This window comes from Microcaecilia unicolor, chromosome 5 (assembly GCF_901765095.1).
Source record: "Microcaecilia unicolor chromosome 5, aMicUni1.1, whole genome shotgun sequence".
In the NCBI taxonomy this organism is placed as follows: Eukaryota; Metazoa; Chordata; class Amphibia; order Gymnophiona; family Siphonopidae; genus Microcaecilia; species Microcaecilia unicolor.
The window spans coordinates 113946808-113964570 of NC_044035.1; the positions used below are offsets into that span (position 1 = coordinate 113946808).

At 42.0% G+C, this 17763-nt stretch overlaps 1 protein-coding gene across 5 annotated transcripts in view; it reads left to right on the forward strand.

Annotated features, from left to right (window-relative positions):
* Window positions 1–17763, forward strand: part of ADK (adenosine kinase) — a 656244-nt gene that overhangs the window by 474376 nt on the left and 164105 nt on the right. For all 5 annotated transcript variants that reach the window (XM_030203209.1, XM_030203211.1, XM_030203212.1 and 2 more), the window contains one exon: window positions 12693–12863. In XM_030203209.1, coding sequence (XP_030059069.1) covers window positions 12693–12863 — 171 coding nt within the window. The remainder of the gene's footprint in view (window positions 1–12692; window positions 12864–17763) is intronic.

Here is a 17763-nt window from a genome sequence, read left to right on the forward strand (position 1 = left end):
ACTATGATCTTAACTCTCACACTGGATATGGCCAAAAGTGCAAATGATGTCATTTGGAAGTACACTATGTAGGAGGTTGTGAAGAGTTTTTGTGCATAGACAGTAATTTTTAATGTTATGATGATAATGAAGGTTGTGAGGATGAAATTGTTAAGCAAATTGCATCCAAACATGAGAAGATCGAAAAACCAAAGAGGATAACACACCAAGCATGAATGAGTGACAGACCAGGAAGCTATGAAATTTATTTTTGGATTACAAATTTTTCATGCAGGAAGGCAATAAAAGCAGTCCTCTATCTTCTCTAAAAAAAAATAATGTTTTCAAAAGAAAATGTATCTGTAATTTGCAACTTTTGTTTCCGCTTGTCTGTATTGTTGTTACTGAATAAATAGAAAATTTTGCTTTTATCTTAATGCATGTACTGTACTCATTTAACAATGCATACTTTACAACTTTTTTTTAGTTGAGGCAGCCGCTTAATTGGGACAAAGTATTGGAAGTCCCAATGTGTCCCAATTAACCAGAATCCACTGTACTATAATTGCAAAGAGAAGGATGAATAACTAGTGTAATGTCAATGTTTAAACAACCACAGTTTTAATTAATATGTTCGTACGTTACTGCCAGGATGTGGTTGTAGCACAAGGAAGGTGAGATTCAGGCATTCTCTAGAATAATAATTTTTTTTCTCAGAACCCGTATAGAAATTGAATTCAGTTTATAATTTAAAGTATTTACCATGAATGGATCAATGTTGATAGTGTGGCAATTCAGACATTTAAATTGAAGCAATAGAACTGGATGATACAATTGAGTTCGTTAAGTACTCTGAAACTGTAAATTAATATCAGTTATTGTAGTATAGTACAGGGGTAGGCAACTCCGGTCCTCGAGAGCTGCAGGCAGATCAGGTTTTTAGGATATCCACAATGAATATGCGGGAGATAGATTTGCATACCATGGAGACAGTGTATGCAAATCAAGTTCATGCATATTCATTGTGGATAACCTGAAAACCTGACCTGCCTGCGGCTGTCGAGGACCGGAGTTGCCTACCCCTGGTATAGTACACTACAGTTTTACTACCTTCAAGTTAGTAGGAAAATTTTAAATAAATGGAGAGCATTGCTTAAATGCTAGTGAAAAATAAAGATTAGGATACAAAAATCCTTCTGTCAAAAATGGTTTGTCTATACTGTGCTAGTTTTACAATGTCCTTTAAAGACCTTGCAGTTCTTTAAATAGCTTCCCTCCAATGCCCATGAATCTTGGAGGTATTACACATTTTATTTATTATTTCCATTTGGTTATTTTATTTATTTAGATTTTGCTCACACCTTTTTCAGTGGTAGCTCAAGGTGAGTTAAATTCAGGTACTCTGGATATTTCTCTGTTTCAGGAGGGCTCACAATCTAAGTTTGTACCTGAGGCAATGGAGGGTTAAGTGACTTGCCCAAGATCACAAGGAGCAGCAGTGGGATTTGAGCCGGCCACCTCTGGCTTGCAAGACCAGTGCTCTAACCACTAGGCCACTCCTCCACTCCATTCTTTCACTCCACTGAGTTTTGAAGCAAATTGCATAGTATAATAAAATTACATCAAAACCATACATATCCACCCAATCCATCCCCAGATTTCACTACATATGATGATAGGCAAATAGTATTGAAGCTGCAGTATTTGATATTGTGTAACCAAGGGCTAGGTTGAGAACCCCTGCACAGTGGTATTCAGTTCTTTTGAAAAGCCCCCTTCTTTTAACAAGAAATCCTACTAATAAAAGATTATGGACTTGGGTGGCCAGTGTACTGAAATGAATTATTGAAAACATGCATTACCAACACTGTTAACGTATAGTGTAATATTAGCATAGATTTTATACTACACTGTACGTTAACAGTGTAGTATATATTAATCAGTAAGATGTAAAAATATACTACCACATTGCCTATTAATGGAAAAAGTCTACCTTTTAAAATCTGCCAAATGTAATCAGGGTATATTAACAGCATAACCTTAACTATGGAAATGTAGTTAAGGTTGTAAGTTACTGTCTAATGTGTATGCCATACTGTATACAATAGTTCATGCATCATTTTACATGTATTAACATTAACCATTAATGCACATACAAACACCATCGTTAAGGATGTTAGTAACCAATATTGATGCGTTGATGTACCTTGGCTTCTTGGTTTGTAGTTTATATAGGAACATTCTGTGCATAAATGTTTCCAGGTACAGTGGTGTGTAAAAAGAGATGATTCCCTGTTGAGAAACAAATGCTATAGAGCAGGGGTGTTCAACCTCGGCACTTAACCAGTTGGGTTTTTAGGATTTCTCTAGTGATTATGCATGAGATCTATTTGTATACACCTGGACGTAGTTCATCACTAAGATTTGGCTTTGCCATGATTTGGCGATTAATCAAAAATAAACAAAACCCAACTGGGTTGAGGCCTTCGAGGACTGAGGTTGAACAACCTGCTATAGAAAATAGAATGAAATGTGTCTCTTAAACTTTATAAGATTTTGGATCTAGTGCCTTTTAGGATAGATTATTTGCAGGCTCTATTAACTTGTATCAGAGATAATGATGTACACAAGTTTCTGAGACGATCTAGATCTTTAGTTCATCTGAAAAAGGGACTAATGTGTCTTGAAAGCTGATATACATCCCATATCTTTGGGTAATTATTAGACTGATTTTGTACAAAAAAAAATACAAAGGCTGAAGAGAGGTCTCATTCATGCTAAGCTTGCCCACTGTTGAGCGAGCTCTTTCAGTGTGCCCCAATCCTTTTGAATTGTTGGCTTCTATGGACATGACTATCCCCCATTGTTCTGTATTCTGGAGAACATTACCTCTGGAGAGTGCCCAAGCCCTGTTAGTAATATGCCTTTTTATTTAAAGGAGATTCAAGTTGAGCAGCTTAACATCTAGTAGTATATAGAAATATTAGTAGTAGAACATGAGAAGTTATAATTGGTATTCCCTTCTTCAAAAGTGAAGATGTACTAGCAGCGCTTTCAGTGGCGTGGCCAAATTGACTCTGGGGCCCTCCTGGTTTGGCTGGCGGGGGGGGGGGGGCTGCTAAAGTGTTTGTCCCACGTTTGTTTCACATTGCCTGGTGCCCTGTCCTGTTTTCAGTCACGGCGGTGGGGAGGTGGTAGCGGCTACGGGGAGGGCAGAAGTGGTGACAGGAGGGTGGTAACAGGGAGCCTGGCCAAAATGTGCCCCCCCCCCCCTCCTCCACCTTGGCCTCTGGCCCTCCCTCCCGTCAAGGTCTCCATTCAACTCCACTCATTATTTTATAGACCTCTCCCCTCAGCCGCCGTTTCTCCAAGCTGAATAACCCTAGCCACTTTAGCCTTTCCTCATAGGGAAGTCGTCCCATCCACATTATCATTTTCGTTGCCCTTCTCTGCACATTTTCTAATTCCACTATATCTTTTTTGAGATGCGGCAACCAGAATTGAACACAATATTCAAGGTACGGTAGCAGCTTATAATGTCCTCATTTTTTCCCCATTCCTTTCCTAATAATACCTAACACAACTCGTGCACTTGGCACTTGCTCCCTTTCCCTGCAAAACACCACGCTGCAAGCATCTTGAAGAAAGTTGGATTTTTATTTTGGCCGCAGCCAGGAACGTTCAGCTTATAATTCCAAACACAACATACGTCATAACATAATTAACGTTACACACACTTAAATACATATTATCATCTGTTAATAACTTGGGGTACACAGTTTTGAACCTCCCGAATGCTTAGTATGCCCCCCAGGTTGCCGCACAAGCAGCCTGTGGGTTCCCTGTGCCAATTACCCTCACCCGTATAATCCTGGAGCATCCCGCTTAAGGATGCCCCTCCCTAATATCAAAAAACTGCGTTCTGGCAACCAGAATTGAACACAATATTCAAGGTACGGTAGCAGCTTATAATGTCCTCATTTTTTCCCCATTCCTTTCCTAATAATACCTAACATTCTATTTGCTTTCTTAGCCGCACCAGCACACTGAGCAGAAGGTTTCAACGTATCATCAACGACAACACCTAGATCCCTTTCTTGATCTGTGACTCCTAACGTGGAGCCTTGCATGACGTAGCTATAATTTGGGTTCCTCTTTCCCACATGCATCACTTTTCACTTGCTCACATTAAACGTCATCTGCCATTTAGACGCCCAGTCTCCCAGTCTCATAAGCTCCTCTTGTAATTTTACACAATCCTCCCGCGATTAAATGACTTTGAATAACTTTGTGTCGTCAGCAAATTTAATTACCTCACTACTTACTCCTATCTGTAGGTCATTTATAAATATGTTAAAAGCAGCAGTCCTCAGCACAGAGCCCTGGGGAACTCCACTAACTACCCTTCTCCATTCAGAAAACTGACCATTTAACCCTACTCTCTGTTGTCTATCTTTTAACCAGTTTTTAATCCACAATAGGACAGTATCTCCTATCCCATGGCTCTCCCAATTTCCTCTGTAGTCTTTCATGAGGTTCTTTGTCAATCGCCTTCTGAAAATCCAGATACACAATATCAACTGGCTCACCTTTATCCACATGTTTGTTCACCCCTTCAAAGAAATGTAATAGATTGGTGAGGCAAGATTTCCCTTCACTAAATCCATGTTGGCTTTGTCTCATTAATCAATGCTTTAGAATATGCTCTGTAATTTTGTTCTTAATAATAGTGTCTACCATTTTGCCCGGCACCAACGTCAGACTCACTGGTATATAATTTTCCGAATCTCCTCTGTAACCTTTTTTTAAAATCTGTTTCATTGGCCAGCCTCCAATCTTCCTGACCACGCTTGATTTTACGGATAAATTACAGATTCATTTTTCAGTTCTATCAGTACTCTGGGATGAATACCATCTGGTCCAGGAGATTTGCTTCTCTTCAGTTTGTAGAACTGCCCCATTACATCCTCCAGGTTTATAGAAAATTCATTTAGTTTCCCCGACTCCTGAGCTTCGAATACCATTTATAGCACTGGTATCTCTCCCAAATCTTTCTCGGTGAAGACCGAAGCAAAAAATTCATTTAATCTCTCTGCTGTTGTCTTCCCTGATTGCTCCTTTTACCCCTCGGTTATCTAGCGATTCAACCGATTCTTTTGCCGGCTTCCTGCTTTTAATATACCTAAAAAAAATTTTTTTACTGTGTTTTTGCCTTCCTTAACAGCGCTTTGCATTTGATTTGACATTCCTTATGCTGTTTCTTATTATTTTCAGTTGGTTCCTTCTTCCATTTTCTGAAGGATTTCTTTTAGCTCTAATAGCTTCCTTCACCTCACTTTTTAACCATGCCGGCTGTCGTTTGTTCTTCTGTCCTCCTTTTTTTAAATACGCGGAATATGTTTGGCCTGGGCTTCCAGGATGGTGTTTTTGAACAGCATCCATGCCTGATGTAAATTTTTGACCCGCGCAGCTGCTCATCTAAGTTATTTTTTTTCACCATTCTCATTTTATCATAGTCTCCTTTTTTAAAGTTAAACGCTAACGTATTTGATTTTCTATGTATACTTAAAAGCTAATATCAAATTTAATCATATTATGATCATTGTTATCAAGCGGCCCCAGCACCATTACCTCCCGCACCAGTTCATGTGTACACAGCTTACCCCCTTGCTGAGAACATATCTTTCTGAACAGAGTGCCATTTTATTACTAGATTTTGGTATTTTGCCTTTTATCACTGTGAAAAGGATTGAATAAATACATTATTAGATTAGATTTATTATTTTTCTAGCCCGCCTTTATCCAGGGCAGATTACAATAAAATCATCTATAAAATAAACAACAGCCCTGAATAGTGATAATACAATTTCCACATGGTTTAATGTAATAAACAATTTATTTGAGCTGGATATTTGCAAAGAATAATACAACTGAATTAAGGAATTAGAAATAAAATATATATGACAGAACAACTAACGTATGCTATATGAAGCTCCTTCAACAGAGCATCTTAATTTATTTTCTGAAAAAATGTACTGCTCATATAGATTTGTACTGTTTTGGGGTTTGGGTGGTTTTTTGTTTGTTTTTTTAGCATGACAGTTTTTTTTCTTGCTCTTCTAGACTTTGACAGAGTTGCAGAGTTCTGTATGGATGACTTATATAAATAAACTTAGGGGCCCTTTTACAGAACACAACACAGGCTTACTACTCTTTCTTCCGAGACTACTGCCGGCCCAACCCAGCCGCTGGCAGTTGTCCTTCCCTGAGTGCATTCACCATATCCAGGGGAAAAAGAAAATCCCCAGAAATAGCTTGTGTGGCGATAACCCAGCGGTAATCAGGCATCGCCATGTTGCTGCCTGGTTACCATCGGGTTAGCATGGAAGCCCTTATCGGCTCCTCAATGGGTGGAGGTAAGGGCTCCCTGCTTCATGGCCATGTGTGTCTGGGGACTTTTTTACCCTTCAGCTTCAAAAAGGGCCCTGGTGCGTGGGAAAAACAGCCCCCACCGCTTGCACAGGGCCCTTTTGAAGCTGGTAAAAGGACTCCTTAGTGCCTTTGGCATTGACCCTAAGTAAGTAGTTATGTACAGGTCACCTAACGTATGTGTGCTAAGCATGAATTCCATAATGGCAGTTACACGTTTAACTTTAGGCAAGAAGCCCTGATGTAAATTCTTGTGCCTAAATGCGGTCAGCTACGCATGTAACTGTATTCTTTAATGTTAATTTTACGTTCTGGGCACACCCTAAATCCACCCAGGCCCCTCCCATGTCCACACCCTTAGTAGTTAATGTGCTAAAGGATTTACATGCTAAGGTTATAGAATTACGATGAAGTGCAGTTACATGTGTAACTGCAAATTAGTATCAATTAGTACCAATTAACTCCAAATATAGACAATTATTGGTAGTATCAGCACCTAGTTTATCAGTTAAGTTAATGACTTGGCACTAATCAATAACCTGTGCATGCAGTTTTGCATGCAAGATTATAGAACGAGGGGGTAACTGTGTTAGAAATGGTTTAAGTGGGACTTCCGGTGACGTCACGTTCAGCAATGGCGATCTGAAAACGGAGCTCCCGCTTACCAGCCTGAAAATTAGCTAGAAAATAGAGTCACTGCGGCCCGAAGCGAAAGGTGAGCAGCAGAGCGGGCAGTGAAAGGAACGTGAGGTTACAAATGGCAAACTCGAAGCTCAAGACGGCAGATTTAACTACATTCGGATTCCGTCAGCGCGAACACGTGGCAGGGAAACAGGCCAGTGATCAGAGCGGCCAGGGAAGCTCCACAAGCCCGCAATCTCCAAACGACCAGAGAGCACACGACGAGAATAGCGAGAGCAAGGTATCAACGGATAAATGGGAGCAATTGAGCACATGGTTGCTGGACATAAAAAAGGAAATCAAAGAGATGCGGCGAGATTTTGCACAACTAAGTGCGGACCTAGGACAAGAGATTAAAGACTTGTGGAACCGAGTCAATGAGATGGAGGCTGGGCTAGAGGAGCATGCAGAAACTGTGACAGTGATCGAACAACAAATTATGGACCAACAAGCAGACATGAGGTTCCTCACGGACAAGGTGGAAGACCTTGAAAACAGAAGTCGGCGATCCAATATCCGGGTGCGGGGCCTGCCGGAGCTACCAGAATTTAACAACTGCGAGAAGGTAGTGCAATATATAGCAGCCCACCTTCTATCTACCCCGGACCACACAATAGTGCCAGAAACAATTCGGCTAGAGCGCGCACATTGGGCACTGGGATCAAGAAAGGCCAATGTGCCTACAGACATAGTGGCCTGCTTTACAGAGTTTAAAATTAAAGAGGAGATCATGCGTCAAGCGAGAGCAGCTAGTCCTATCACATGGGAGACGTACCCCATTGAACTGTTCCAGGATCTAGCGGCCACCACTTTAAAGAGACGAGGAGCTCTGCACCCACTAACGGAAAAGCTTCGAGAAGAGGGCATCAAATATAAATGGCAACACCCATTTGCCCTAGTGTTTTACAAAGAGGGCAAACAGCGCCGTGTGATAACGCCTGAAGAGGCCCAAGAATTCTCGGGGCAGGATAAGGCGGGAACAGCGACCTTCGCACGAAAATCGACAGGCCCCCGAGACAGAACAAGCAGAAATGGCAGCGAGTATCGCAGGGGCGAGGACGGCTGAGATGCCAGGCATCAGATCATACACTGGCAGCTGGAAAAGGCACATGAAAAAAGCATCCCACTTTGGAGTATAAAACCTGCTTTATAAAGATCTGCCCATCTAGAAAAGTGGGCCAAGCGGAACTTTATTAATACAAGACAAAAGCCTAGAGCAACTGAGCAGGCTGGTAACGAATGAGTTAATGGAAGTCCACATTCTTATAGACATGCCCCTAAAGGAGAGAGGGGCATGTTATTTCAGGTTATTGGGAAGAGAGGGAGGGGGGTGGAGGGGGGGCCGAGGGGAAATGGTGGTGGATATATAGCAGACTGTTTATGTGGCATTGGGTGATAAGGTGTTCAAGTGTGTAACCTTTAATGTGCGGGGCCTCAACTCACCTATGAAGCGCCAGCTAGCATTCAAAGAAATGGTACGCCTGCGAGCTGACATGGTGCTCTTGCAGGAGACGCACCTTAAAAAGTGTCATGAAAAGCTGGTGTGTCATAGGCGATACCCCACTATATTCTCATCATGTATGGATAACTCAAAACGGAGAGGGGTATTGATAGCGTTGTCGGGGTCACTCCCATGGCAGGTTCATCGTACCATAACAGATAAAGAAGGTAGATTTTTGATGATATTAATTTCACTGTTTAATGTTCAATATACAATTGTGAACCTGTATGCACCAAACACAGGACAGCAAATGTTCATCGAGGAAGTAGAACAACAATTGCAAAGACATCAACAGGGTCATCTTTTGCTGGGAGGAGACTTTAATGTCACGATACACCCACCGTTAGATAACTCTACGGGCCAGGCAGTGTACGCTAAATTAGATCGGAAAAAAATTGAAGGGATTCCTGGCAAGGTGTGGGGACTGATGGACATATGGCGGGCTAAACACGGGCAGGAGCGAGATTATACCTACTACTCTTCTAAGTATGGGTCATATTCCAGAATAGATGGGTGGATGGGAGATGTGACAATTGCAGACAGGGTGCGTGAGACACATATTGAACCGCGCGCCTGGTCTGATCATGCTCCGGTGGTATTAGAATTACGCACGGGAACTCGGCAGGTGGGCACACGATATTGGAGATTAAATGAGGCAATCCTACTGGATACTAAAAATATCCCAGTGATAGAAAAATATATTGAGGAATACCTCGAATTTAACGATGTGGGAGAGATCCTCTTGGAACACCTGTGGGAGGGTCTCAAAGTAGTCCTACGTGGACAACTGATTGCACTGGGGGCACACATAGCTAAGACACGAGTAGAGCAGGAAGATAACATCAGAGCGGAGATACTGAGATTGGAACAGGAACATAAAAAAGACCCCGGGGACAGGTAAAAATAAATGAGCTGAGATCCAAACTTAACGAGCTACAACTGGCAGAATTAGCTGCCAAACTGCAAATGACACAACAAGAATATTTTGAATTTGGAGATAAGGCAGGCAGATTGCTAGCGTGCAAACTCAAAAAGTTAGCGCAGCGAAACCATATAGGAGGTATACAAACAGCAGAGGGGGATATTGTTACACAGGTGGAGCAAGTTCAAGAGGCATTCCTTGAATATTATACAACTTTATATGGATCAGAACATGCTCTAGAGGAAGATAGAATGGAGCAGTACCTGCGAGAGGCGGATCTCCCGCGAGTGGGGAGGGGGGGTCTGAACAGATGTCCGCCCCCATCTCATTAGAGGAGATCATGTGGGCAATAACAGATATGGCGAGCGGTAAAGCTCCAGGCCCAGATGGGTTCCCCCTCAGATTTTATAAATTGTATAGTAAACTCCTAGCACCAATTTTACAGAGAGTGTTTAATGCACTATCTGACACGCAGGAATTACCTTATACCTGGAGATTGGCTGCGATAACCCTATTACTAAAGCCAGGGATAAACCCACAGTTATGCACTTCTTACAGGCCAATCTCACTCCTGAACGTGGACTACAAGATATTCACAAAAATCCTGGCCCGCAGATTACAAAAACAGATACCAGATATAGTGCATGAAGATCAGGCGGGGTTCATAGCGGGACGCCAGACGTTTGATAATATTAGGTGCCTGATGCATGTCATCCAACAGGTGAGAGACGACCAGACCCCAGCGATACTGCTTTCGATTGATGCAGAAAAGGCATTTGACCAGTCCAGTTGGTCGTTTCTGTTCACAGTGTTACAGCGGATAGGGATAGAAGGGATGTATCTGAAATGGTTACAGCTATTATATCAGGCCCCATTGGCAACATTAAAAATTAATGGGATGTATACAAGAACATTTAAACTACAACGAGGGACCAGGCAGGGGTGTGCGATGTCTCCACTTCTTTTTGCTCTCTCCTTAGAACCTTTAGCCTGTATGCTTCAGAGGGATAGGGAGGTAAAGGGAGTGGTGAGAGGCTGGAGGGAACATAAACTGATGCTGTTTGCCGATGATATATTGCTGACAATCACGAAGCCAGACACATCGGTAAAAAGGGTAGTAGAACATCTCACACAATATGGGCAACTATCAGGATTTAAGCCCATCTTGGAGAAATCAACCTTTCTAAATCTCACAGTGCCTCCCACTGAGCTGTCGGCTCTTCAGACAGAGTTCCCCTTTGTGTGGGCGAACAAGTCTATTAAATATTTGGGTATTCAGATAACGCCGCAGCTGGAGGGGCTCTTTGCAGCTAACTTCCCCCAGAAAGCAGAAGAGCTATTTAGAGAGTTGGATAGATGGGAAGGGCTTAACGTATCCTGGAAAGGGCGCATACACGCCATCAAGATGATGCTGCTGCTCCCAAAACTATTATATCTATTTATGGCAATCCCGATACCAATTCGTACTAGTTTCTTTGCAAACCTTAATCGCAAAATGTTTACATACATATGGAGGAAATGTCCGCCAAGAGTGAGGCGATCAATGATGTTTCAAACATGGGAGAGAGGCGGTATCTGTACTATCAGGCGGCCCAGATTCGTGTTCTGGCAGAGTGGGCCCCTGGGGCATCCAAGAAATGGCTTCACTGGGAGAGAGCTTGGCTAGGTAGGCGAGAAATAGAGGATATTCTGTGGATTCCAGGAGATGAGTTGGTACCTATAATCAAAAAAATGCCCCTAGGGTTGAGGCACCCTATGTGGACATGGTACCAATTGAGAAGGCAGATGTTTCCGGAGAGGCGGTATTATCGGCAAACAGCAATACGATGGGCAAAGGGGTTCCCCTTGGGGAGATCGGAAAAAGTGTTCGATACATGGGCTCAAGCGTGGCTGCGTACGCTGGGTCAGCTATGGAAAGATGGGGAAATGATACACTTTGCAAACTTGCAGGAGGAATATGGCCTGGTGGAGAGAGACCTTACATATTACTGCAACCTGCGCAGCTTCATTAAGAAGAAAGCGCAGGATGAATTAGGCCTAGCTGAAACAGCCCTAGAATTAGTGGTAAATAGAGGAGGAGGCAGGGGAGGAATCACCCGTATATATTTGGCCCTGCTGGGAAGGACAGATCCTCAGGTACTTTACCAAGCGAAGTGGGAGGAGGTGCTACAAACCACCTATCCCGAAACAGTATGGAAGGGGAACTATAAATATTTGCTTAAACCATCCCTAGCTCAAATGGTAAATGAAAATGGTTTTAAAATGTTTTATTGGTGGTATTACACTCCTGACCGGCTACAAAAGCTGTATCTAGAAATGTCGGGGCAATGCTGGCGGGAGTGTGGCCACAGAGGCACATTTTATCACATTTTGGTGGTCCTGCGAGAAAGTCGAAATGTATTGGAAAGCTGTAATGCAACTGGTTAATACAGTTCTACAGAGATTCATGGAGGGCAGAACACTGCCTATTACACTTCAGACCAGCAGCAATACCTAGCTGGCAGCATAGGTTGGCGATTCAATATTTTGTAGCGGCAAGACTGGGGCTGGCTCGCGCCTGGAGGCAAGTGAAACCACCATTACTTCAGGTGGTCAGTAAGAAAGTGGAGCACCTTTATCAGATGTCAAAACTAACAGCTATGCGAAGAGGGTCCATGCTGGTCTTTAACAAAATTTGGACACTTTATGAACAATATAAGGAACAGCCTCATTCACCACCGGGATAGGGAGGGAAAGTTACAGTTGGGGATAGGCATAGATTGATGTAAGAAGCAAGATGTCAATGTGCAGTTGAATGTCTGTTAAGATGTATTTGTGAAACTTCAATAAAAAAAAGAAATGGTTTAAGTGGAAGACAACAAAGAGTGGTGGTAAATGGAGTTCACACGAAGAATAGGGATTTTACCAGTAGTGTGATACAGGAATTGCTCCTTGAACTGGATCTTTAGTCTTCTTACTTTACCATGTTTTTATTATGTTATGAATGATGCTAGCTCTACTGTTATTTTGCAAACTTTTGCCTTATTGCTTAGTTTAGTCTTTGGTGTCTTCTTGGCATCCTGTAGATATTTACATCTTTGTATTTTATAAAATACCTTCTTTCCCCCCTTTTAGCAGATATTGACTGAATTTTGTTTTTCTGCTTGCTTACTGCTCTTGTCTACTTGTTTTTGTTTTCAGGGATTTTTTCTTACCGTTTCACCAGAATCAATACTAAAAGTAGCTACCCAGTCTTCCGAGAACAACAAGATCTTCAGTCTGAATCTCTCTGCTCCGTTTATCAGCCAGTTGTACAAGGAACAACTGATGAAAGTTATGCCTTACGTTGACATCCTTTTTGGAAATGAGATGGTAAGCCCTTCATTTAAGAAAAAAGCTCTCTCTCTCTCTCTCTCTCAGTGTGTATGTAATATGATACACATGGGAAATTCAATAATGTGAAATTTTACTGTTGTGATGCTATGATCAAATTAACCTTTTTTTATTCCTCATGTGATTGGGGGTGTTGAACGTATCACAGATTGCCCATACTTGGACAAAGTGAAAGGATTTGCTCAATCATCCACAGTACTGGCTCATAGAGAGATAGATACACACAGAAATGAAACATCTTAATAGGTACACAGAACAATTAAATAACAGAGATATGATTCTCATAATGTTAGAGAGTAGAGCCGAGTATAATAAAATGAGTATAAAGAAAGTAACTGTCAGACTATCTCTGTGATAACAGGATCAAGGGCTACTTCTCAGATGGAGGTGCACATGAGGATCTGATATAGAAAACATGCCTATATAGTTTATTTTCATGTGGCTTTCCATGATTTATACAACAGATAAGAATGCATTCTTTGCCTCTTTCCCCTTTCCTTAGTATGGAATGTTGCTACTTTTGGAGTTTCTGCCAGGTACTTGTGACCTTGATTGGCAACTGTTGGAAACAAGATACTTGGCTAGAGGGACCATTGGTCTGACCCAGTATAGCTATTTTTCTCTTCTTATGAGAAGGGATCCTCAACCCAGGCAGGGGAGGGGGGGAAGTTAAAAGATAGAAGAGAAACGAGGGAGATATCTGAGCTGGGCATGGGGAGTAAGGAGATGGAAGGGAAAAGGGAGGGAGATACCTGAGCTGGGCATAGAAAGGAGGGAGAGATACATGCAGACAATGAAAGGGGGAGGGAGAGAAGATAGGAAGAGATGTTAGACATAGAACCCTGAGGTGAAGGAGCAGGAGAGATGGTGATATACTTGACAATGGGAGCTAAGGAGAGATGGAGAGATGTTAGGCCCCGATGGGAGGAAGGGAGGAAGAAATGTTGGATTCAGACCCAGAGATGGAAGGGATGGAAGGAGGGAGATATATTGGATCATGGGGTGGAGGGAGAGGAGAGAGGGAGAAATGCTGAATCTGGACCTAGATAGGACAAATCTCATCCTAGTTGCTCCGAATTGTCCCCGTCAGTCATGGGGTACCCCTGGCTCCACAAACAGGTGATAGACAAACCTCTGCATTTGGGTTCTTATCCTCACTTCTTTCACAAGACGGTCTTATATTCCAATGTCAGCAGAGTAGCTCTTGCAGCATGGAGGCTCCTCCACATAAACCCGCCACTAGGAAATCATATTCCTCAATGTGGAAGCGGTTTACCATCTGGTGTGCTTCAAATCATGTTGATCCCTTATGCTTCTCCATACAAGCAATCATCAACTGTTTATTGTATCTGTCAGACTCAAGCCTCAAATACACATCTTTCAGGGTTCACCTGGCAGCAATTTTCTTCTACCTGAAAGTCCAGCAGGGGAAGTCTTTTCCATCCCATCCTACAGTTTGTCGTTTCCTCAAAGGATTTCTTCACCTCAGACCTCACCTACAGGCCCCTCTTCTTTCATGGGATCTTAATTTGGTCTTACTTCAACTATCATCACAAGCTAAACAATTAAGAACATAAGAGTAGCCATAATGGGTCAGACCAATGGTCCATCTAGCCCAGTATCCTGTTTTCCAAACAGTGGCTAAGCCAGGTCACATGTACCTGGCAGAAACCCAAATCGTGGCAACACTCCATACTACAAATCCCAGGCAAGCAGTTGTTTCCCATGTCTGTCTCAATAGCAGACTATGGACCTTTTCTCCAGGAATTTGTCCAAACCTTTTTTTAAACCCAGATTCACTAACCGCTGTTAACCAGTTCCTCCAGCAAAGAGTTCCAGAGTTTAACTATTTGTTGAGTGAAAAAGTATTTCCATGTAACTTCCTCAAGTGTCCCCTAGTCTTTGTACTTTTGGAACAAGCAAAAAAATTGATTTACTTCTTCTCGTTCTACACCACTTAGGATTTTGTAGACCTCAATCATCTCCCTTCATCCGTCTCTTTTCCAAGTTGAAGATTCCGAACCTCTTTTGCCTTTCCTCATACGAGAGGAGTTCCATCCCCTTTATCATTTTAGTCGCTCTTCTTTGAACCTTTTCTAATTCTGCTCTTTTTTGAGATATGGCGACCAGAACTGAACGCAATACTCAAGGTGTGGACACACCATGGAGCGATACAAAGGCATTATAGTAGAACTAGAAGACATGAATTGAGGTTGAAGGGGGACAGACTCAGGAGTAATATCAGGAAGTATTTTTTCATGGAGAGAGTGATGGATACATGGAATTCCCTCCTACGGGAGGTGGTGGAGATGAAAATGGTAATGGAATTCAAACGTGTGGGATAAACACAAAATAATCCTGTTTAGAAGGAATGGATCCACGGAGTCTTAGCAGAGATCTGGTGGCAACACCAGTAATTGGGAAGCAAAACCAGTCTGTGCCCTGATCGTGACTGAATAGATTTGGATGGGCCGAAGTGTAAATTTTAAGGGGCTTCGATGTTAGCTTCAGAAATCTTAGTACAAGAACAGCGCTGGGCAGACTTCTACGGTCTGTGCCCTGAAAATGGCAAGGACAAATCAGACTCTGGTATTACACAAAGTATTGTATACAATGTAAAATTAGTTTATCTTGTTGGGCAGACTGGATTGACCATACAGGTCTTTATCTGCCATCTTTACTTTGTTACTATGTTTATTGCAGCCTCCATTTAAGCCCTTGGCATCTGCTTCCCTACAATTTCTTTCATGGAAGACATTTTTTCTAGTGGCCATCACTTCTGCTCGAAGTATTAGTGAACTTCAGGCCTTAGTCCACTACCCTTCTTTTCTTTGCTTCTTCCCTTCTAAGGTTGTACTCCTTACCCACCCCAAATTTCTTCTTAAAGTGGTGACTTCATTTCATCTTAATCAGGACATTGTATTTCCAGTATTTTTCCCAAAGCCTTACTCTTTACCAATGGAAGAGCAGCTTATACCTTAGATTGCAAGAGCATTACTTTTTTTATCTGGTCAGAACAAACTCTTTAATAAAATCATCACAACCTTTTCTTTCTATGAATCTCGTTCTCTCGTGTTATCCGCATCCAATTTGTTGCATTTGTATCCCACATTTTCCCACCTCTTTGCAGGCTCAATGTGGCTTACAATACATCATGAGTAACAGAAGTACATGATAAAGTATACATTTAGTGATAACTGAAGGATTTTGGGTAGCATGATAATGATAAAACATGATAGTGTATTCTACCAACCAGTGATTCCACCACCCTTTCGGACTTTTTCCGGGTTGCGTCTACTCTGTTTATACTACTGCAGCCCTCAGCTTGGAAGTCATCACATGTGTCTGCATTATCCTGAGACACAGAGAGAGAATAATTGTTTACCTGTAGCAGGTGTTCTCCGTGGTACTCAGGATAATGCAGACAAACTTCCCGCCCTCCGTCCCCTCCATCAAGTTTTTATTACAGACAGTTTCAAGACCATCCAGCTTTTTCATCACAAGGATCCAATTCAACTCCCTGATTTCTACCTTTACCTTCGGAGCTAGTTACTGAACTGACAGACTGCTGACGTCAGTGAGGCGGGAAGACAACCGATTGACCTGTTTGGCTGAATTCTTATACTATCAAGCTAACAGCTCATGGTCAAGCAGCTCATGGAGACTGCAACCATGTGTGTGAGTACCACAGAGAACACATGTTACAGGTAAGCAACTATGCTTTCTTGCTTCTTCTAATCCTAACAGAATTGGGGCTGCCACTAGCAAACACAAACACTCCAATTGGCTAGCAGAATGCATTTCCTTCATTTTTGCCTAGGCTGATCTATCCCTAATGGGTCATGTCACAGCTTATGTCAGAGCTATGACAGTTGCCCACTTGATATTGGCCTCCAAAGAAGAGATTTGCAGGGCTGAAACCTGAAATCTGTCCATACATTCACCATGCACTATTTCCTAGAACAAGATTTCCTAGATTCCTGGTGGAGCAAAATCTTTGTCCAGATCATCTTCCAGAATGTATTTGAGAATTAGAATCCAACTCTACTGTAGGCCCACTTATTTTAGTTCCAGGCTGCGTTACAAAAAAATATATATTAATAATTAGAAGATAAAATCATAAGGGCTTGTTGCCACCAAAAACAATATTGATCTCTACTTGTTGCAATACTGCTAGTTAAGATGTTTCCATTTTTTATTAAAGAGATCCTATACCTGGGGTGGCTCATGTAGTGAGGATTATTGTATCTTGCTTGTCCTTGGAAAGAGCAGAGTTACTTGCTCATAGCAGGGGTTCTCTGAGGTCAACAGGATGCAAAACCTCATATACCCTTCTACCTTCCTAAGGAGTTGCATTCTTCTAAAGTTTGTAATGGACTGGTCTAGTCCTGTGCAACAGCGGCAGGCAGATGATGGCTCATAATTGCAATTGAACCCACTCAAGAGTTCTGTAAGTCAGTTCTGAGGAAAAGTTCCTATATGAGACTCCTATCAGTTGAAATCACCCGTGTTGTGAGGAATTGTATCCTGCTGTCCTTGGAGGACACCTGTTAATGCTGAGTAACTCTGTTTTATAAAATTTCAATGAACCTAGTAGAAATTATGCCTAAAAAGAATCCACAGATATTTATACCTGTTTGGAAGCAGTGTAAATGTTTGTGTGATTTTTTTTTATAAATGTGTGTAAATGGCAACTTCTCCTATGCACTGCCCAAACTCTGTCTCCAAACATGCCTACTCCCAAGTTGATTAAATGTATGTATGTTCTTGTCACCACACAGGCTTTTAGGTGCGTAACCTGTGGAATAATCTTATGAGGCTTTTTACACACAACAAGGTTTGCACATGAAAAGTCCTTTATAAAATAACACCTTATTCC